The sequence below is a fragment of the Nicotiana attenuata genome, chromosome 3 (genome assembly GCF_001879085.1).
Source record: "Nicotiana attenuata strain UT chromosome 3, NIATTr2, whole genome shotgun sequence".
NCBI lineage: Eukaryota > Viridiplantae > Streptophyta > Magnoliopsida > Solanales > Solanaceae > Nicotiana > Nicotiana attenuata.
Window position 1 is genome coordinate 48,521,697 of NC_031991.1, and position 22,708 is coordinate 48,544,404.

Here is a 22,708-nt window from a genome sequence, read left to right on the forward strand (position 1 = left end):
AGTCGAAGCAACATCCTAATGGCCAAGGCCATCGACATCGGTTCGACCTCGCTCGAACCACGACGGATACTACTTCGACGACAGTCGAAGCAACATCCTAATGTCCAAGGCCATCGACATCGGTTCGACCTCGCTCGAACCACGACGGATACTACTTCGACGACAGTCGAAGCAACATCCTAATGGCCAAGGCCATCGACATCGGTTCGACCTCGCTCGAACCACGACGGATACTACTTCGACGACAGTCGAAGCAACATCCTAATGGCCAAGGCCATCGACATCGGTTCGACCTCGCTCGAACCACGACGGATACTACTTCGACGACAGTCGAAGCAACATCCTAATGGCCAAGGCCATCGACATCGGTTCGACCTCACTCGAACCACGACGGATACTACTTCGACGACAGTCGAAGCAACATCCTAATGGCCAAGGCCATCGACATCGGCTCGACCTCGCTCAAACCACGGCACGACCCTTCGACGAACGATAAAAACAACCTCTATGGAGGCTAAGCATTACAAAAGAAAAACCAACAAAGGGAAAACATCAAATGAACGAAGCAGCAAAAATAAAATTTATATTACAACAAAAAAATATATTTACATTCGCCCCCGTGGACGAGTTCCAAAACACTATACAAGCCAAAAATATACATTGTACAAGTTTATAACTGCCCGTCACCCCCTGGGAGATAAACGTCATTGTACCAAGAGCTGGAGTCGAGCCAGTTGACATCTTCAGAAGCAGGCCCCTCCCCATCGGGAGAGTCGGGGTAATAACCACAAGCCTCACGAGCAGCGCGAGCCTCGTCTTGACGTGCCTGAACTTCCTCCTCCGTCGTCCGACCCGCGGCATAAAGCTTTCTATACACGTCGAGCTTAGCCTCCGCAAAAACCCACATTTCATGCGCATTACGACGCATACTCCGACCAGGCGAAGGACGAGATGAGGAAGGCTGAGAAAGTCCATTATTCTCCGCCATCCTGGCATCGAGCTCGGTGGTTAGATCCGCCACCCTCCGCTGCAGGTCAACGTTCTCCGCCGCCACCCTACGACTCAGCTCAAGCTCGTCATCTTTCGACCTGAGAAGCTCCTCCAACTCGTTGTTACGAGTCACGGCCTTCATCAGCTCGCCATCCACCTCCTCCAGCTCAGCTCTCCTGCGTTCCAACTAAGACTGCCCCCGTTCAATCACCGCTCGGTGCTTGGAATGGTACTTTCGATACTTTTTCAGCATCTTTTTGTAGAGGGCCGTCCACTTTTGCTCACAGCGTCCCCTATCTACCTCCAAAACAAGGGTCTAAAAAGAAAAGCAGAAATAAGCACGCCTCAAATCAGTCTTACAACACGCAAAAGGGAGAAAGGAAATAAGGATTACCTACAAAGCCATGCCGGAAACCCTTCGTGATAGCTCCGCATCCTCCACAATGCTGAGCGTCTTGCTCTCGGAGGTGGCACACAGCAGGGTAAGGGCCGAAGCAACCTGTTCGCTGTTTAACAGCAAGTTGTAGGCCGCCGGAATTATAATACGGCAGTCGGACCCATCCGTCATCATCTCCACGTGGGTAAGGCCACCCACAAACTCGTCGACATCCTCTTGAGCGATGTCGGAGTCCGATTTCTCCATTTCCTCGCCAGGTCCTTCGATGTTAGTCGACGACCCTCCCTCAGCGGCACACGCGGAACTAGCACCGGGAGCGGCACTCCTCTGTTGAGCCGAGCTCCCAAATCGAATGGCGTCAGACATAAATGGTCTGTGCGTCGGCCGAGGCACCTCACTTCCTTCGGCTTCGGTGGTCACCCCCTTACCCTTCTCGAGCCTCCTCCTTTTTCTTTCTAACGACTCCTCGCCATTGGAGGGTCCTATCCACGGGTTGCAGAGTCGGCACCAGCGATGCCGGCTCCCACATAACCATGGTCGTAGATGTAGCCCCCTGTAAAGGAGCTGGAGGGGGATCCTCTCGGACAGACTCAACCAGTATATCGTGAGCGACCGAGGCAACGTCAAATCGATGGGGAGCAGGGACTGGCGCCCTCTTCCTAGAAGCGCCTCGACCTGTCGCCATAAAAATAAGTGAGCAGGGTTGGAGAATTTACAAAGCAAAAATCGAAAATCTACCTGAAGAGACTTTGGGGCCGTAACGATGCATGAAGGCAGGCCAAGTACGGGTCTCTTCCGCGTAGGGAAGCAAGCCCATAACCCATCTCCTAAGGTTGGCAACAGGACGGGGCGGATGAGCCATAGATGCAATACAAAGGTTAGAATTGCGACAGTCACAGGTAACACGGAATTTAACAAATTGCAAACACTTACGTTTCGAATTCTACCTCTTTGGGAATTCGGCAGGATTAGAGACCATGTGCTCGGTCCTAATGAAAAATATTTGCGCCAGAACCCACGACTCGCTCGTTCGTCGGTTTTGACCACCAATCCTTTCGTACCACGGCCTCGCAAATGCACCATGGTCCCTCTTAGAAAGCAGGCACTGAACAGCTGAAGGAGGTGATGGACCGTGACTTCACATCCGGCCAACTCCGCGTACTTGGTCAGCAACCGAAGCACCTTTAGAGTATACGGCGTAAGTTGAGCCAGACACACGTTATAGAACCGGAAGAACTCCTCCGCCAAAGGGAAAAGAGGAGGTTGTAACCAATCGAAAAGGGGTATTCGTAAACCATACAATACCCTGGCCTATGGACATCCACGTGATCCCTCCCCGCCGGAACCATCTCTACGTGGGCAGGTATGCCGTATTTCACGCGGAGGTCATCCAAGTGATTCTGCAACGACTCAGAAAACTCTGGAGCCGGAATGGGAGAGTCCTTACTGAAATCACTCCGAGATAAGATATGCTTTGGCAATAATGCCTCCACAGTAAGAGGACTGATGTCCTCTTCCTCCTCCGTCGCTCCACCATCGGAAGGCGGCGGTGCGTTCAATGGGGCAGTTGTTGGGACCCTCTCCTCGCTTCGGCAAGGTTTAGGCATGATCACGATGAAGAAAAAGTTGTGTACAACCCAACAAAGAAAAAGGAGATTTTCGATCGAAGGAAAACGCACCAGAATGTGAAAATGGGCACTGAAGGGTTGGAATGCTCTTGCAAATGATCAAAGTTTGAATCAAGTTAAACCCCTCTCCTATTTATAGGGTTGGGTGGTGCCAGAATCGAAGAGGCAGACGTCGAATCGGCACGAGAAACCAGGCGCCAAAAGCTTCTGATTTCCAGCCTCGAGAATATGCGCAGTGATGATGCATACGAATGCTGACGTCACACGGGGAGAGGCGTTTCGCTTCGACGCTCTGACAGTCATGATTACTGTCTCCTGCATGTCACGTCACAAGTCATTGACAAAGTCAAACTCTCCCAGAACGGAGGTACCGATTCCGCCCATCGAGGACGCATTCGCTGCGACCCCGACGAGCGGAGAGACTAACTGTATGGGGTCGAATTTGACCGACCACGTCCTTAAGCCAGCACGACCGACCGAATATATAGAAGTCCAGCAAGAGGGGCGACTTCATGATCACGTCGGCCCCTCTATAGCAGATACTTTATTTTCTGTCTTTTAATATTCAAGTAAGGATCCTCTATTATATAAAGAGGGGTCCAAGCCTTGTAGGGGGGGGGGGGAATTTGGATTGAAACAGATTATCTCTCTCTCTTATCTCTCTAAAATTATCATCTTCTCTCTCTCCGATTTGTATTTTGGCCCTCTAAATTAATTGTCTAAATCATCCTAGGGTTTATTATCTTCGACTACGATTTACCCCTTCATCTATATTGATTGATTTGCTTAAAAGTGTTAAACAACTTTTGAGTCGAACAGTTATGGATTGGGTCTTCTCCCAAGGCATGAATCAAGAAAGAAATATGATATACGATGACACTAACAAGGTTTTTACGGAATTGAACAACTCTTTTCCCAAATTAGAAAAGGTTGCCTTCAACTTTGAAGGCGAAATAAGCTTTGACGAGACAAAGTCAGGAGACATTTTAGCAACAGCAAGCATTATTAGTACCCCCACTTCCTTGGTGTTCCCTCGTCCCTATGTGTTAACATGTGTTAGTACTTTTGTCGAGAACATTATCCCATTATCGTCTTTATTTTGAAAAGTTGTTTCTACTACTTTTCTTTCAGCAAGTTATAAGCATTGCGGCAATTTGAAAGTTCAGAAATCTTCTAAGTTCGACCATAGGTTACTTTGTGGCTATCAAATTTGGATTTTAGTTTCAGGACTTGAAATATGTCCATTTTATTATTTGGGATTTGTCTGCAAAGTTTGGCGTCATTCCGAGCTGGTTTCATAGGAATTAGTTGCTTGGTTGAGATTTTAGCGATTCTTGAGTTTCGTTATAATTTTCATGTGTTTTGGTGTCCAATTTGTGGCTCCGTATGTTATTCTGGCATTTTGAACGCGTTAGCAAGTTCGTATTAAGTTTTTACACTTGTGTGGATATTTTGATGTGGAGCCTCGCTATTTGTTAGAGAGGTCGTAGTTCCATTCCTGGAAGCTGCAGGATCTCGCATTTGCGAGACATGCAGCATCAGCCCTGCACCAGCAAAATCTGAACTCTCTCAAAGAACTCTGAAACGCGTCAGAAACCCAGCTTAAGGATCGTGATGGCACCTAGGTAAGCCTAAATGCCTAATACATGATCCATTTAAGGTCTAGAACTGTAATACGTAGAGCAAAAGTTAGTAAAATCAATATTATAACGTGAAGCTATAAACCATTATTTGGATTCAACTGTTATTGTATTACTTACTTTACAAAATCTAATTTGTAGCATCCTACGCACCTTGGATTCTTTCACCTGAAAATCAGAAAACAGCCATAACATGAATAGGGAAGAGATAAACATGCTTCTTGGTTGACTTGACTGTATAGATCCACTTCACAAGATTCTGTTAGCAGCCCCCTAAATTCATGAGTTCATATAGACATCTTGACTTGATCAAATAAATTAACTGGCTTGTAGAGTTTTAGCTCAGAAATTAAGCTAGCGTTTGGACATAGATTTAGTTGAAACTTGAAAAAATAATTTTTGAAATAGTTTTGAAAAATAACTTTTGGAATTTGAAATTTTGTTTGGACATGCATTTTATTTGAAAAAAGGCAGAATAGCCTAAACGGCACTTGTACTTCACCCACTTTGTCATGCCGGTCCCCAAACTTACATATTTGCCAATTGAACACTTATACTCATTCAAAACATGAATAATAAACGCTTATCCAACGTGGATTATCCTATGTGTCATATGTGGCTGCAGTGCGTGATTCACACGCCTGTAAGGGGTGTGAAGACAGTAAAAAAAGCCCTAACGGTAATAATTTAGCCTATTTAACATCCATCTTCTTCTTTGTACCTTATTCTCCATTGTTGAACATTGTAGAAGCTAAATTTAGCAAATCTGATGCCTTCTTCTTTCTTTGTTAGCTTCAACTGTCAAAAATAGAATTTTAATTTCATGTGAATCTTCTTTGCCCATCAATTTTTGCAATCTCCTTTGTTTTGAAAGTGGATTTTTTTCTGCTTCTCCTGCAACAAATACGCTATTGCCGCCTCTTCTCCTTCAACAATGAGGATGCAACCTTTGTGTTATTGTGGAGTTGCTGCAGATCTTAAAATGTCACGAACACCCACCAATCCTGGAAGGAGGTTCCTGGGCTGCCGAAGATATGAGATTGGTGAAGGTTGTGGCTTTTTCAGATGGGTTGATCCTGCGATTGAGGAAGAACACTACAAGACTCTTCTTGCGGCTCTTATTAAGAAGAGTGATCGATGCCATTGTCAAAGAAGTCAAGGAAGGTCGAAGTTGAGAGTTGCTGCTATTATAATTGTGGTTGTACTTGTTCTAATGTTAGCTATTATGTTATTTGTTTAGGATTGATAGTGCACTTTGTTATTTCCTGGGTTTAGGCTACATATTTTGTGTTGATGTAAAATTTTGTTCATGAAATATATTGACAAAGGCTCCATTACAGCAACATAGGCAGTTAATAAAACATCCAAAATAAGGGAGTTGGTTTACAAAATATTGTCAATGATAGGCAATCAACAAAAACATACATAATGAAGTAGTTTTACAAAATATTGTCTACCACAGTCAACAAAAACATAGTAAATATCAGTTGAGCACTTCAATTAATGTCTGTTGTGGCTTGGCTGCTTGGTGTGGATTGTATAACTGGTGTGGCTTGAGTGGTTGTAGCAGACTTTGCCCTTCTGTAACTCTGTTCTTGCAGCTGCCTTTGTGTAACTGCTGGTCGGCCCTTCCACTTTAGTCCAGGTGGTTTGAACCTAAGTTCAATGTTGGTAGGAGTAGAACTTATGAGTGTAGAAGGATTGTGTACCACTCTGTCAGTAGTTCCAGACTGCACAAAACTAAAAGGTTGTGAGTGAGGGATTATGTAGTAAACCATTGTGTAATTGCGTTAAAATATTTACCCTCTGTATAACAGTGCCACTTTAATCAAATAGCATACCATATCCTGCTGTCTTTGTTCTCTTAGACCCTGCATTTGCACCACCTCTTCTAGGTTCATTGGTCTTCCTTTTTGGACCTCTTGCAACATTAGTTGATTGTTGTGTGCTTGGATCAAGGATTGCTGGTGTTGTTGATGCACTTGCAGGTATTGTTGATGCACTTCCAGCTGCTGCAGTTCCACTTTCAGCAGTTTCACCTCTACCTGAACTAGTTCCAGCCCTTCCCTCTTGGTTTTTCTGCATACACATAACAAAACTATCACTAGTAATTGAATTCTTTCAATATTAGTAACAAGATAAACATTAATACTTACTGCTGATGGGCATCCTTTCTTGTTATGTCCTAGAGTCTTGCACAAAGAACATCTCATTCGTCTCCCTATCCTTGTACCCTTCCCAAACTTCTTCTTTGGTTCATCAGCAGCCTTTGTCCTTTTTTTCTTGGGCCTTCCCGGCATTGCAGTTATAACAGGTGGCTCAATAGCTGGCAGTGTGCTTGTTGGCCACAAATTCATACTAGTTAAAGGTTGAATGAATCTGCTATATGCCTTAAGGTAGGTATCCTTTCTATACCAATGGTCAACATATAGCTCAACCTCATAGTTCTTGTAATGCATTGCTGTAATTGCATGTGCACATGGAATTCCTTTGAGTTGCCATGATCTACAAGTACAGGTATATGCCCTAAAGTCAACAACATGTTTATATGGCCCATCCTGGATCTCATACCCTGTTTCACCATTAAATTTGACTTCACATTTGGCTGCCCTTTGAGCATTCTCTCCAAGTATTTCCATAGCCATGGGTGATATCTCACCTACCCATTTTTCAGAAAACTCTCTCATGCTATTCATCCTCTCCATACACTTGATTCTAATTTCCTCTAACATAGTAATGATAGACTTGTGCCTAGCTGCCAATATCCAACTATTGAATGTCTCACACATGTTGTTCTCAACTACATCACACTTATTATGGTCTTTGAAATATGCCCTACACCATGTTTCCTTGTTGTATTTCAGTAAGTCCTGAACAATATTTCCCCCCAGCTGGTCCATTTCATCTAACTTCTTGCTAAAGTAAACCTCAAATGTAGCTCTTGCACACTGCCAGAATTTTTTCCTTCTTTCCTCACCAGGCCAAGTTTGCTTCCAATTAGCCCAGATATGTCTAGCACACCATCTCATTTCAGCATTTGGCAATAACTGAGTTATTGCTAGATGAAGACCCTACAGTCATCATCACTACACTCACTACCTGGATCTGAGCTATCAAAATACTGGTCATCCCCTCCTCAGACATGACTGTCAGCCCTTTCCCTTCAATTTCTGTCCCCTTTTGTTCATGCTTGAGATACTTCATAAACCAACACCATGGATCCTTTGATTCCAGATGGTATCTCATCTACATTTACTTGGGCATCCTTCTTTTTGTTGAGTTTAGACTGTCTAATTTCAACTAAATCATCTTCCAAATCACTACACTCTTCAATGTTCTCATCTATATCAAACAGCGAGTCAGACCCTTCAGAATCATCAAGGTCCTCATCAGATTCAGATTCTGATGTTTGAAGGTGATAGGAAGAGAAGTTATTACTTTCACCTTCATCTGATTCTTCTATCTCTTCATTTATATCTGCCCCCTTACCCTTATCTTTGTCAATAAATGTCCTAAACATGCAAAAGCTAGGGGGTGACATATCAGCCCTAGCATTTAACCCACTGTCATGCCCCTCTGTTTGTATAGTGGGGTCTAGTTCAGTTATGTCCTTAACAAGAATAGGCTCACTAATTTTATGGACAATACAAACATCAACAAAGTCACCACCTTTCAATGTATTAAGAAAATTTAACACATCAGCATCTGTTTTTAAAATGAAATAGGCACCACTTTTGTTAACTTTACATCCAAACAAATCCACTTCTAAAAATCCTAAGTCCCTAGCAAACTTGTGAAACAACATAATATGTAGCTCATCCACATCAACTGTAGCTAAGTGAGGACAGGTTAGTCCATTTGCATACCTTAGGTCAGGGTCAGATACAAAATTACCACTGTGGTGGATTTGTAGGTTAACTAGGGTTGAAGCAAATTTTCTTTTCATACCTGCAAAGAAACAAAAAAAAACAGTGTTATCAATGACTATTTGTTATCAAAAGTTGCACCTTTACACAACTCCATAAACAAACCAACAAAAAAGACAGATTTTTAAAGTAAAAAAGCATCCAAGATTCCTTTTTCGTCCCCACAATGCCTTATTATATTCAGAAAATACTGTGGTGGACCGCTAACATGAACGAGACCCAACAAAAACCCCAGACACTAGGATGAAATTCTGATTTGAAAACAAAAACCCAAAACACTAAAGAGAATAACCAAATATGCCATTACATGCATGACACTACATTAAAAAGGCCTTTCACTCTAACATGTAGCAAAACACAACAAAAGCCCTATATATTAAGGGATATTAAACAGCAATTACGACCTAACCCAACCTCCCCCTAAAAAACCCTAAACAGAGCAAAATCCCCATAAATAGAAGGAAATGAAGAACAATAAAGACAAAATATGAAGAATAAATGAAGAAACTTACCCCACAAACTTTGATAACAACTGTACAGATGAAAATCCCGGCAAGAACGACGGAGAAGAGAGGAGCGACTCACTGTTGTTCGATACTATCTAAGCCCTAATTTAGCGGGGTAATTGTAAAATGAGGGGAAATGTGGGTTTGGGGGGGGGGGGGTAAATAATTTTTTATCCTATTTGGCCATCAGATGTGACTTGGAGCCTACGTGGATATATTTTATTGACGTGGCGTCCTACGTGTAGGCGATTGTCAAACACGCACTCGCAGCCTCATTGGATAAGCGTTTATTATTCACGTTTTGAATGAGTATAAGTGTTTAATTGGCAAATATGTAAGTTTGGGGACCGGCATGACAAAGTGGGTGAAGTACAGGTGCCATTTAGGCCATTCTGCCTTGAAAAAATTTTGAAGTTTTATGAGTGGGAGAACAAGTTTCACCCAAAATCTACCTAAACTAGATTTTGGGAATTTGAAAAATAATTTCAAAAATTTTTCAAAAATAGATCATTAATCTATAAACAAACAATGTTTTCAAAAAAGATTTGGAAAAACGGTGCCAAAATGTATGGCCAAACGGGGCTTAAATCTGTGTTATTTTTCATCTGCAGACTGAAAAAAATACTTCGCCCCTGTTTGGTCCATACATTTTTCCCAAAACTTTTAGTACCCCCTGTTTTGGCCCAATTCCAATTTTTCCCCAAANTTTCAAATCCCATGTTTGGCCATAAATTTGACCCACATTTTGGCCAAAACTCAAATCACATATTTGAAATCTCAAATTCAGCTAGGCCAAATTTCCAAAACTTGGGAATTATATACATGTTTTCCCAAAATAAAGTTGAAAAATATGTTTTGAAATCGTATGTCCAAACACATTTTCATCTTCAAACCAAACTTCACCCAAATCAGATTTTTCAAAATAAATCAGATTTTTCAAAATAAATTTGGGATCTATGGCCAAACACTAGCTTCGTCTAGTAAGAAATCCTTTGCTATAGCTTGTAACATTGGGGTCTAACAACAATGATGGTCGCATCAAACTACAAAAGCAGAATATTAGGCAACTAAACTTAAAACCGATCATTTGGAAAGGACGGAATTGCTGAAAACATCTTCATCTTTACATTACATTAGCACCACAGAAGGAAACATTTAGGTGCGCAATCTACTATTTATTCTTTCATATAAGAGTGGCAACATGCAAAAATACTAAGTTATACTTCTAACCACTAACCTAAGACTATCAACAAAAGTTCCATTTCTCCGGCACCCTATCATCCCTGTCTATATGTAAACCTCAACAACATTCACTATTATTAAGCTGTATAAGCTACTTATTAACTATACAAGTCGTCGTCGTCTCCAGCAGCATTAGCAGAAGCGAATGGGTCGGTTGTTGCCCCAGTTGCTGTAGTATTAGCTGCGTGCTCCGCAAATTTAAACTCAGTTCCAAATCCGCGTGATTGCTGTAATGTTTGAGCAAAAACCTGGTACTTCCTAATGTCAGCATCACTCACACTTCTTCTAGCATATTTCATGGACTCCTCAAAGTGTGCAGGCTTTATTTCAGCCACTTCATCACTGTCATCTTCATCCATGGCTTCAGGGTTCTCTCTCCTCTTCTTCTCTCTCTCAATATCCTGTCAAGTTCCCAACCAAGATAAGTAAAATAATTTATCAAGTGAAAATTGGTTTTTAAAAAATAAAATGCCCGACGGAGCAGCTTTTAACATATTGCTAAAACATTCACCAGTATTTACATGTAAAATGGTTGAGGATTGTGATATCAGATAAATGGAACCTTCTAGCAGCAAAATTAGATGTTGAAAACAATTGAAGAAATTACCAAGCCTAACAACTAGGAGTTTTTCCACCCTCATGTGAACTTTCAAAGATACCAGCAATGGGAAATACAAACCAAGGCAAATCTGTATCCAAATCATCTGACTTCAATAAGGAATTATAATATCTTGATGTGCTAAAGGGACGCCTTTTACCTTTTCAATGTTTTCTCTAATGGCGTATTTGCATGCTCGCTGACAAATCTCAGTTATGTCTGCACCACTAAAACCATGAGTATACTGTGAGAGAGCTGCCAGATCCACGTCCATAGAGACGGGGGACTTCCGCAAACATGCTTTGAAGATTTGAAGACGGGAAGCTTCATCAGGGAGGGGGATGTAAATTAATTGGTCTAGACGACCTGGTCTGAGCAATGCAGGGTCAATAATGTCTGGCCTATTAGTTGCCCCAATGATGAATACTGTTTTCTTTGCCGTCATTCCATCCATTTCCGTCAACAATTGATTGAGTACTCTATCAGCAGCACCACCACCATCTCCCACAGAATGCCCCCTCTGAAATACAGACGTATGCAACGAGAGGAGTTAGTAAAATGTAACAGGAACCAAGAGACAACTCTATCAGCCTTCAGTTTATGAGGTATATGGTACCTGCATAGCAATGGAATCAAGTTCATCAAAGAACAGTACACATGGAGCAGACTGTCGTGCCTTGTCAAATATTTCCCGAACATTTGCTTCACTTTCTCCAAACCACATTGTAAGCAACTCCGGTCCTTTCACACTTATAAAGTTAGCCTGACACTCGTTTGCAATAGCTTTGGCAAGCAAAGTTTTGCCACAGCCTGGAGGTCCATAGAAAAGAACCCCTTTAGAGGGTGACATGCCAAACTTCTCAAACTTCTCAGGATGCTCAACTGGGTACTGAACAGTCTGCCGCAAGCAAAGTGGATTTCCAAGTAAGAACAGTAGGAGAAGCAAATGAAAAAATTTAAACACCATCCTCCGCACAGAAACAAACCTTTTTTTCTTTAACCCTGGAACTGAAACTATTAACCAAAACTCATGAACTGTAGCTCTTATCAATAGGAACAATTATAAAGTTGTTCCTTATTTTTCAAGTTTTGGCAGACAATATACACGGATTTTATAATGAAACCATCGACACCACCTAAGAAGGCCTTAAAGCAATCAAAATTCATGATCACATACCTCTTGAAGTTCCCGCTTGACATTGTCCAGCCCCCCAATATCCTCCCAAGAGGTGTTGGGAACCTCCACAACCTGACAACCAGGAGATCAAGTTACTATCTAGAAGTAGCAAAACCAAACAGATATACTGAAAGACAAGGATCAGTTAACTACCACTTGAGGGAAGGCTTTAATTGTTAATAGATGAACTCACCGTTTCACGTAAAGCTGATGGATTTGAAGCACCCAGAGCAGTTTGAAAATGCTCATTAGTGACAGCCATTGAATTCAAAACTTCAGCATCAATAGTCTCATCCTCCAAGTCAATAACATCCATTTTCTCTCTGATACATTGCAGCGCAGCCTCAGTGCACAAGGCAGCAAGATCAGCTCCAACATAACCATGCGTGTCTCTTGCAACTCTTTCTAGATCAACCTGTGATGGCATCAATTTTTTTTTATTTTTTTATTTTTTTGATGAAACTGCTCATTATTGGAAAGCTAGGTAAACATAGCAAGCAAAAAGAACAAGCAAAGAGCAGCTCACATTATCAGCAAGCTTCATATTTTTACTATGAATACGTAGGATCTCTAACCGCCCTACTTCATCTGGTACGCCAATGTCAATCTCTCTGTCAAATCTCCCAAATCTCCTGAGAGCAGGATCAATGCTGTTAGGTCTGTTGGTGGCCCCCATGACAATCACATGAGATCGAGACTTGAGCCCATCCATTAATGTCAGAAGTTGGGAAACAATACGCCGCTCAACTTCACCATGTGTCTTTTCTCGCTTTGGAGCTATTGAGTCTAGCTCATCAATAAATATGATAGATGGTGCATTCTTCTCGGCTTCCTCGAATGCCTTCCTCAAGTTACCCTCACTCTCACCAGCCAATTTAGACATTATTTCAGGTCCATTAATCAGAAAGAAAAATGCACCTGTCTCATTGGCCACAGCTCTTCCAATCAGGGTTTTCCCCGATCCCGGAGGACCATACAGGAGAATACCTTTTGGTGGTTTCACACCAATTGACTTGAATAGCTGAGGATGCCTCAGAGGGAGTTCAACGAGCTCACGAATCTGAGCCATTTGCTTCCTCACACCCCCAACATCGTCATATCCAACTTCATTTAGTCTCTCCTCATCTTCACGCTTGACAGGTTCTCCCTCACAAAAGATCTCTGTATCAGGTGCAACAACACAATATTCTCCAGGCTCCGTCTCAACCACTTTAAATTCAACACTGCGCATACCACCTCTGACTACGAAGAGATCGCCCTTCCTGACAGGACGGTAAGACTCCAAGAAGTATGCTGGTGTGTCAAAAACGACAAATGCGAACAGATTTTAAGACAGTGTTAACCAATAACTGAAATAATATACAGAATGAAAATGACAAGGATATTGAGTATAAAAGAGATTGTGGCCTTACGCTTCAAGTACGCATCAAACAGGTTGCCAGTGAGACCCTCAACTGTGTCATCAATTGGAAGAATGTGAACACGCTTCGCATACTTAACATCAGGACACTGATGTACAGATACAACATCCCCAAGACGAATATTAAGATTAGCTCGAACTACTTTGTTCATTCTGATCTTAGGTTCTTCACATTGGTCATCCGCAAGGACAACGCAAACAGTGTCCTTCCGTTTTTTACCCTACAATACAAGAGTCTCTTAGATTTTTTACAAAGGTTGATGAAGAAGAAGGGGAATGATATACTAAACTTATCAGAGTGAAACAGAACAAATATGTAAAGGAAAGACCAGAATTCAACAAAACCTTTAGCAAGACGGTATCTCCTCGAAATAGTTGCAGCTCTTCCATTTTAGCAGGATGCATAGATACCACTGAATTGTCATCATTTAAGGCCTCATCAACAATAAGTCGGTTAGGGGATTTCTTCCTCTCCAAAATTGAAGTTGAAAAATCTTTTTTACTACTTGTCCTACATTTTCACATTATAGAAGATTTGAAACAGTTAGAAAATAGAAGCTCATTAAATAAGAGAAACTTCAGAACCCACTAATTACTCCATTCATTGGCCACAAACACCAATGCACTGCTATAGTTCTGGCACACAATTCATGACCAAAAATGATACACAAATACTATATGAGATTGACATTAACGAATAAGCAATATTGATTTCACGAAGTAAGAAAAATGGAAGCAAGGGCGAGGAATTCAAAATCAACAACAAATCCTGATTTTGCATAGACCAACTCAAATCTTCCATCCAATCTCTTGTTAATTTTGCCTAAAGAATGGGAGAGGGTAGTAGAAGACTAAAAATGGGGTGCTTACAATTTAAATGCCAACAAAATTTCAAACATGTGTATGCTTTTTTTCTTCATGAAAAAATCATAGACAAACTTTATTCAAAATTCCCTCCGTCCCAATTTATATGACACTTTTTGAGCAATTTAACTAATTTTTGAAGCTAAATTGAATTAAATCAAACTCAATAGTTTAAAATTAAAATTAAAATATTAAAATTTTTACAATTTCTCATGTCAATATAATGAGAAAATACATTTTAAATATTGATCAAAGTTCATATAATTTGAACAAAAAGTCTCATATAAATAAATTTGAAACGGACGGAGTCCTGCTTGGCTGCTTCAGTAAAACCTTTTCAACTGCAATACTAGCACGATCAGTAAAACAAAACATAAAATTTCACAAGTACAAATAAGTAAAATAAGACATGCAACTACTTGGTATAAAGATAGGAGGGAACTAAGAAAAATAAAACATACGGGTCGGAAGTGGAAGAACTTGGGTCCGCCATGTACGTAAGTTGCGAAGAGGAAGAATACTACTTTTACAAAGCTCCAGAAATCGGTGGCGTGTATAGAAGAATATAGATAGATAGATAGATACAAGTAGCAGAAAGTAGAAGAAGGGACAAAGTTACAAACTTTCCAGTACGCGGAGGAATACACCTCTAAATTCCAAAATGTTGGATACTTGTCGTTTCAACACACACTTTACCTGTCCTCTGGTTTTCCCGCGCGGGTCCCGTTATTTTCCCTTTTTCATTTGGTTCCTATGACACGTCTATGAAAAATAATGGATAAGTATTAAGGTTATATGTTGTTAATAGTTGAGGTTTATATACATAACATATGTATTTATCCTCTAATTAAAATTAATTGATACAGATTTTTATATTAATTTATCACTTAACTTTTAAAATTATTGCAATTTAATATAAATACGGAGTGTAAATATATATCTTTTCAGTTAATGGTTATGTTATGTAAAACTATTTTCATGAAAGTTGGGGTGTAAAGAAATATTTATTTTAGAGAATTGAAATACAGTTAAATCTTACTATAATAGTGTTATTTGTTTCGAATATTTTTTTGGTTATTTTAGCGGAATGTTATTATAGAGAATATATAGTATAATATCAAAGAGAAGTTTGACCGTTAAAGGATAATTGTTATAAAGAAGTTTGATTGTAGTAGAAGTTATTTTTTGCAAATTGCAAAAAATAGTTTTTCGCAAAACTTTGACCAAGTACAAATTTTATTGCAAAATACTATTTCGTTATTGTGCAGTCGCTCGTGAAAATAGCACGGGCTAGCCAGTTTTTGGACTGGTAATTGAAAAATAGCCAGGGTTTAAAAAGTCGTTGAAAAATAATCACTATTTTGCTGAAACACGGAAAATTCCAGCATAATATGCTGGATTATGGAGCTCATGCGTATAAACTTCCAACATATTATGTTGGAACTCCAGCACACGAAAAGTTCCAACATAATATGCTGGATTATGGAGCTCCTGCGTTTAAGCTTCCAGCATATTATACTGGAACTCCAACACATTATGAAATTCCAGTTTATTATGTTGGAATCTCATATGTAAAAAAAAATTGAACTCTAGCATATTATGCTGGATTTTTTCCGGATTTTTAAGGATATTTTCGTTTAGATTTTATCTATACATGAAAAAGTGGCTAAATTTCGATTATTTTTAAAACTGTGGCTTCAATTATCAATTATAAATTGAGAAAATCTCACTTTATACCCACTAAATCCAAACTATTTACCTTTTAATACCCAGGCTCAACTATTTACTACTCCTACCCATGAAGCCCAAACTATTTACCCGATTTTTTATTTATTCTATTAAAATAGCTCCTCTTTCAACAGGAGAATTTGGACGAGGGAACATATTGATCCACATGTGGTTTCACTCGTGTTCCCTGCTGTGCGTACTTTTGAAGAATGAGTGCTTTGATTCAATTCCATCCATCTAAACTCTCAGCGTTTTCTGAACCAAAACACTTTTGAAGAATCAGTGCTGATTCAATTCCATCCATCTAAAAGAATCAGTGCTTTGAAGAATCAAAGCACATAATCTTTAGCACTTTTGAAGAATCGGTGCTTTGATTCAATTCAATCCATCTAAAAGTGCTAAAGATTTTGACTATATCTTGATTATGATTCAATTCCAACTCTTGATCAATTTATTTCTGTTGGCAATTTGAAATTAAAAATATTTGAATCCAAACGTTTTGGGAGGGTTANCGAAAATGGCTAGTTTCAATTCTGCTCCACTTTTTCTTGATTATTCTTTCCCTAGCTCTTGCTCTTGCCTTGGCTTAAAATTTTTATTTTGAAGATTTCTTGTTTGATTCAAAGTGGGTGCTGTTAAATATTGCTTATAATACCTTCTGGAAGTTCATAATGAAATTTGATAGCATTTGGAGCTGATTTGAGGTGATTGAGATCGAAATTTTCAGTTGAAAATCGAAGAAGAACACAGCTACCCAATAGCATACTGCTATAGTATACAACATGCTGTAGGAGTATATAGCTATACTGCAACAGTATACTATTATAGTTTACAATATACTGCAACGGTATATTGTAATAATCGAAGAACAACACAGTTACCTAACAGTATACCGCTACAGTATATAATATACTATAGGAGTATATAGTAATACTGCAACAGTATACCATTATAGTATACAATATATTGATATAGTATACTGTAATAATATGCAATATACTGTAACAGTATGCTGTAATAGTATACAATATACTATAATAGTATACTTATTACCCATAAATTCACTTGCCTTTTCCCTTTTAATTTGCTTTAAGCTTTTACCCAGCGTGAGGGGCAAATTGAAAATGCAAAAATAAAAATAAAAATATTATAGTATGATATATAATGTAACAGTATACTCTTACAATTAGATCCTTCTAGAATTTTTTGAAATTTTTATTGACAACTGATATTATTTCAGTTTAACAATTGAATTAAATTTTTTTAACTCTTTGCATACAATTATATACCCTGTTGGTATAGCTATATACTATACTGGTATCATATGTTAGTTAATATTTTTTGATTGTATTAGCTATATTTAATTGGTACACAATTTGATTTTTGTTTAGTAATAATATAAAAAAAAGAATAATAAAAAATAGTAAAAACAGTAAATAAAATTAGATTATGAAGAGAAAAAGAATATAAAAAGAAGAAGTTAAATGAAATTAGAAAAGGAAAAAAGAAAAAAAAGAGAAGAAAACGAGAAAAAAGAAAAGGAGAAAAGAAAAAAAAAGAAAAAAAAAAAGAGAAAAGACGCATAGAAATAAAAAAGAATTGGAGAATAAAAAAAAAAAATTTCCCACAAAAACTATTATGGGTAGGAAATGTAATTAGTTTATGGGTAGAAAAATAAATGGGTAGATAAGGGTAAATAGTTTTATTTTTGTGGATAACTGTGTCAAAACCCGGCTATTTTTGGATACCAAAAATGGGCCTTTGCCCCCAATAGCTAGGGGAGGCAAATGGGCGGGTTGAGCCGAATTTGGGCGGGTCAAGATGGGTTAGGTCAATAAATGGGTCATTGCCCAACCCAGCCCAAAGTGTACTTTGGCTAAGATGAGCCGGGTCAAGATGGGCTAAACAATGGGTCATAACCCAACCCACCCAACTTGACCCATGTTTTAGACCCATACTCACCTTGCATTAAAAAACCTTTTACCTTAAAATGTGTAAGTTGAAAAATATTTTGCGGGTGGGTGTGGGGAGGGTTGGGGTGAGTGGTGCGGAAAAACGAAAAAAATAGAAAATAGAAAATCAAAATTAAAAAAAAAAAGCATAAAAAAATTTGAGGGGATTTGCGGGGGTGGGGGTAGAGGATAGGGTGGGTGGGTGGTGCAGAAAAATGAAAAATAAAAAATTGAAATATAGAAAGAAAATGTAAAATTGGGACAACTAATTAAATTTCTAGATAAGTTGGATGAGATTAATTTGTTTGGAGTGATTTTTATGAGTTGTATTTGGACTGCTTAATAAATCATAACGAACTATAAAAAAAATAATGGGTTAACTTGGGTTCAGCACAAATTAAACCATAAGCTAAAATATTTTTAGCCCAATCCATTATTCTCCGGGCAGGCTGGCCGGGTTGGATGGGTTTGGGCTATTGCAGCCAAATAATAGTAGCTGCTATACTACAGAAGAACCAAGATTCACCGTCGACACACTTCGACGGGTAAACGGAGAAGAACGAGGGGGAATCTTACATACAGAAATGGGATTGAAAATTGGAGGAAGAGTTGAAAAAGTGAACGGAAGGGAACTAAGTTACGGTGAGTTTGCGGAAAAATATATGGCCCAAAACCAACCTGTGGTTCTTACTGGACTTATGGACGATTGGAGGGCTTGCAAGGATTGGGTCTCTCCTAATGGAAAACCTAATCTTCACTTTTTCTCCACCCATTTTGGGAAATCCAAAGTTCAGGTAAGATACGATTTTTTTTCGTTATATTTTTTTGTTTTGTGGTCACTGGTCAAACCTGCTGGTGATTTGCAGGTTGCGGATTGTGGGACCAGAGAGTTCACTGATCAGAAGAGAATAGAAATGACTGTTTCTGAATTCGTTGATCATTGGCTTCATCTTTCTTCTGCTGATAATGGTGATAACAGTGACTCTGGTGTTGCTGGCAGGTCTTTATTATATTTGAAAGATTGGCATTTTGTAAAGGTATCAACTTTGGATCCGCCTAGTAATAAATTATCGATAAATTAGACATTTCCTACCTTCATCCGCTTAAAGAAAATTGTAGAGTACCTTATGGTTGTTCCCTGCTGCTAAATGTAAAATAGCAAAGGTCGTGAATCTTAGGAGGAAAACTAGCCTTATGGATGCATTTGATACGTGTGCTACTTATATGTGATTTCGTTAAGTTTGCTCAAGGCATATCGTGAAATAGTGCAATACTGATTTATTATTGAGATAGTCAGAAAGATGGTGTCCAAATTAAAAAGATGTGGCCTTTCAGACAATGAGGAATCATGCTAAATGCTATCAGCTTACCTGAAGTAGAAGGATTGAAATAATGGTTTGTGGATAGTTATTATCTACACCCCCAATAATCCTAGTCGATATAGAAAATTAGCATATTGTTTAAATCCAGCACATAATATAGTGTTGAGGGTCTCTACCTTTTATACCAATCCCATCACTTACATAATTGTTTGTGTTGTACTCCTTTTTCTTTTATTAAGGATTGTTTGCATCGTACTCCTTTTTACCATGATAATGTTGTTCCAGTATTTAAGTAAGCGGATAAATCTCTTTCAGCATTGTAGAAGAAAAGGATAGGTAGTTTGTTGCTTTGCTCATTAGAAATACACTTTGTATTAACGTGTTCAGTTTTGTGTTCGTGACCTTATATATCGGGATGCTTTTATGTAGCATAAGATGAAAAATACACTCCATAGAAACCAGAGGCGGATCTAGAATTGCGCTATTAAAAAAAAAGGAGGAAAAAATGTATTAAGTGAGAATTGATCTCTATTCCTCTTGGTAATTAACTCAACCTTCAACCAAGTGCACCATTCAACCTTCTTGGAGGATGGGCAAGAAGGTTGGGTGCCAACAGTTAATATTATACTAATTTTAGAAAATATGTACATAAAATATCTAATTTTGCGGAAAGACCATGGGTTCACGTGCCCCATATTTTTGCCTATAAATCCGCCCCTGATAGAAACTGAGCGAGTTATTACATGTTATGTTGCAAGTTTTCAATCATATCAGTGAGATTAGGAGTTGCATTTTTTCAGTCGCAACATTACACTGACATTGTAAGCTAGGATTTTAATGTGTATCTCCATCTTTTTCTTTTCCCCATCGTACGAAAGATGCCACTTACTTCAGCCTTCTTTTGTCCATCCTATCAAAAAAATTCTTAACCTGTTTCTCTTGCTGATTTTGAAAAATTCTGACTTCTTTTTAGGAATATCCGGAGTATATTGCATACAGAACTCCCCTGGACTTTTCTGATGACTGGCTAAATTTCTATCTTGACAAATTTCGTATGCATAACGATCCTGATACATATAGTGAGAGAAATGAAATAAGTTGCTCCGACTATCGCTTTGTATACATGGGAGCAAAAGGTTTGACCATAGGCGTGATAAATTCTTTCTTGTAAGACACGGTTGTTATTTTCCATGGCTCTAGCTATGAATTAGTTTGCTTTTCAGTCAAATACCTAGTACTTTCGGGAAGTGTTTAAACCTTAGAAATGGATGCAGGAACATGGACACCTCTTCATGCTGATGTATTCAGGTCATACAGTTGGTCTGCGAATGTCTGTGGAAAAAAGCAGTGGTATTTTCTGCCTCCAAGTCAACATCACTTGGTTTTTGACAGGTGTAGTAAATGTTTTTGTTGTCTATGGACTTTCTTCAGACCTTTTTCTTTTCCTGCCAACATTGTTCCTTGGACTTTGGAAATGAGATTTAGTTGGAATTGCAAATGTTTGGGAAACATTGTCTGAGTGACCGAGAAAGCAATTTACGCTGCTGAACTCTGAAAGATTCTAGTGTCCAGCTCCAGGCAGATGTCCCATATCAACTTAAACATGTAATCTCAAAAGAAGTTTGCCAATATTTTATGATGATTTTCCATATTTCACAATCTTCTCTATATGGCTGCCACAGAATATTAAAATAGAAGCATCAAACATGCGGGAATGACTATCAGTTTCTTAGATCAATGCATTACAAAGATGATCTGAGATTCTAATTCGTCACACTTGTGTGACAACTTTTATGTGACTTCCCTTTCATATTGTTGTTGATAACTATTAACTTGTAATGCCACTTATGATTGGTTAAAAGAAGCAAAAGCTTCCTCATTTTGCTATAAATAATTTACTGAAACAGGGAAAATGATGTTAATGGGAAAAATGATGCTTAGTATTTTCTGTCAGTTCACATAATTTATACTTTTTGTTGATTCAGGAATATGAAAAGTACCGTATATAACATTTTTGCTGATGTTTCTCAATCAAAATTTCCTGGATTTGAAAAGGTAATTTGCTAGTTACTTTGTCTATGTAGTATGTCTCTCTGGATTTTTTTTCCTGGGATTCAAAATGTTCTTTCAGTTTTCTTTCTAGTATTTGTTTTTTAACTTCCATGATGAGTTCAGGCTATCTGGTGGGAGTGCACCCAAGAGGAAAATGAAGTAATCTTCGTGCCCAGTGGATGGTATCATCAAGTTCATAATCTGGTATTGTCGCTTTAATGATGGAGTACATGATTATCTCTCATTTTTTATGGCCTGTGTTTCTTCATAGGGTATAAATTATGTACAGTTTTTCATTCAACTGACAAACTTGAGTAGCTTACCTAGTATTAGAATAAAGTGTCATAACTCCTTCCTTTACTACACTACTTTCTATAGAACTGAACATATTGCGTATGGTGTTATAGTGCTAAAATTGAAACAAGTAAAGCTGTAATTTGCTCAGTTGGAAGGTTGTAATCTTGAGTTCCGGAAAGGATCTAATAACAAGGTGGTTAGAGTTCTAGTTACATCATCACACATTAGATGAGTATAAAGTGCTTGGATTCAGATGAAATGTCTTCCAAGTATACTGGGCATAACTGTTTAAGATGGATAGGTTATCTACATATTAATGGTAAGCAGACACTCTGCAATAATTGTTCTGGATCTGTTTATCATAGTATTTGACAGTAGATTCTGGGAAAATAAGGATCTTTTTTATCGTATTTTATGACAGTTGGAAGGAGATAAGATCCATCTAAGCATGTAATTCAGCTTAAAATGCATTTGAGAACAGCTTTCTCATATTTATTTCGAGGATCTATGGGTTGTATTTCTGCTAAATCCAAATACGTAACATGAATTGCAGGAGGATACCATATCCATAAATCATAACTGGTTTAACGGATATAATTTATCTTGGGTGGTAAGTAACGTTTCTGTTAAATACTTGCTCATAAGCCTTTTTCACAGAAATAGTGATTTTTCTTTTCTTCTTAAACTAACCATATCCATATGTAACATCAGTGGGATTTGCTTCTGAAAGACTACGGTGAGGCTAGCGAATACATCGAGGACCTCAAGGGATGTGATGATTTTGAAGAGCTTTGCCAGAGAAACCTTGCAGCTAATACAGGTGCGCTCTAGGTTAAAAAGTTATAGTATGTCCTTTTAGATAATGGTGGGATTGTGGGGTGTGTGTGTGTGTGTGGTGGGGTCGGGGGGGGGGTAACCGACTAATAATCATGTGTGTAGCTGTAGTTTAACGAGGACTAATTGAAGTAA

General features: G+C 38.8%; 2 protein-coding genes across 3 annotated transcripts in view; one reads left to right on the plus strand and one right to left on the minus strand.

Annotated features, from left to right (window-relative positions):
* LOC109223694 (cell division cycle protein 48 homolog) lies at positions 10,156–15,024 on the minus strand. Its single transcript, XM_019388093.1, has 9 exons — positions 14,850–15,024; positions 13,870–14,035; positions 13,517–13,745; positions 12,631–13,397; positions 12,298–12,519; positions 12,105–12,176; positions 11,544–11,825; positions 11,088–11,447; positions 10,156–10,730 (listed from the first exon to the last, which is right to left on the minus strand). The coding sequence occupies exons 1-9, from the start codon at positions 14,879–14,881 to the stop codon at positions 10,428–10,430; spliced, it is 2,433 nt and encodes an 810-aa protein (XP_019243638.1). The 5' UTR covers positions 14,882–15,024; the 3' UTR covers positions 10,156–10,427.
* LOC109223695 (jmjC domain-containing protein 4) overlaps positions 18,513–22,708 on the plus strand; it is a 5,413-nt gene continuing 1,217 nt past the window's right edge. The window contains exons 1-8 of one of the 2 annotated variants that reach the window (XM_019388094.1): positions 18,513–18,862; positions 18,935–19,105; positions 20,364–20,526; positions 20,665–20,782; positions 21,376–21,445; positions 21,566–21,646; positions 22,293–22,349; positions 22,451–22,559. In XM_019388094.1, coding sequence (XP_019243639.1) covers positions 18,653–18,862; positions 18,935–19,105; positions 20,364–20,526; positions 20,665–20,782; positions 21,376–21,445; positions 21,566–21,646; positions 22,293–22,349; positions 22,451–22,559 — 979 coding nt within the window. In that variant the 5' untranslated portion in view covers positions 18,513–18,652. The remainder of the gene's footprint in view (positions 18,863–18,934; positions 19,106–20,363; positions 20,527–20,664; positions 20,783–21,375; positions 21,446–21,565; positions 21,647–22,292; positions 22,350–22,450; positions 22,560–22,708) is intronic. The other variant, XM_019388095.1, reaches the window with a different exon arrangement.

Bases quoted from the DNA above. Each gene is read 5' to 3' on its own strand.
- LOC109223694 (XM_019388093.1), bottom strand. From the start codon at position 14,881: ATGGCGGACCCAAGTTCTTCCACTTCCGACCC. The intron at 12,520-12,630 runs GTGAGCTGCTCT...ATGCCATCACAG, and splicing joins ATATGAAGCTTGCTGATAAT to GTTGATCTAGAAAGAGTTGC. The intron at 10,731-11,087 runs GTAAAAGGCGTC...GGAACTTGACAG, and splicing joins TTAGAGAAAACATTGAAAAG to GATATTGAGAGAGAGAAGAA.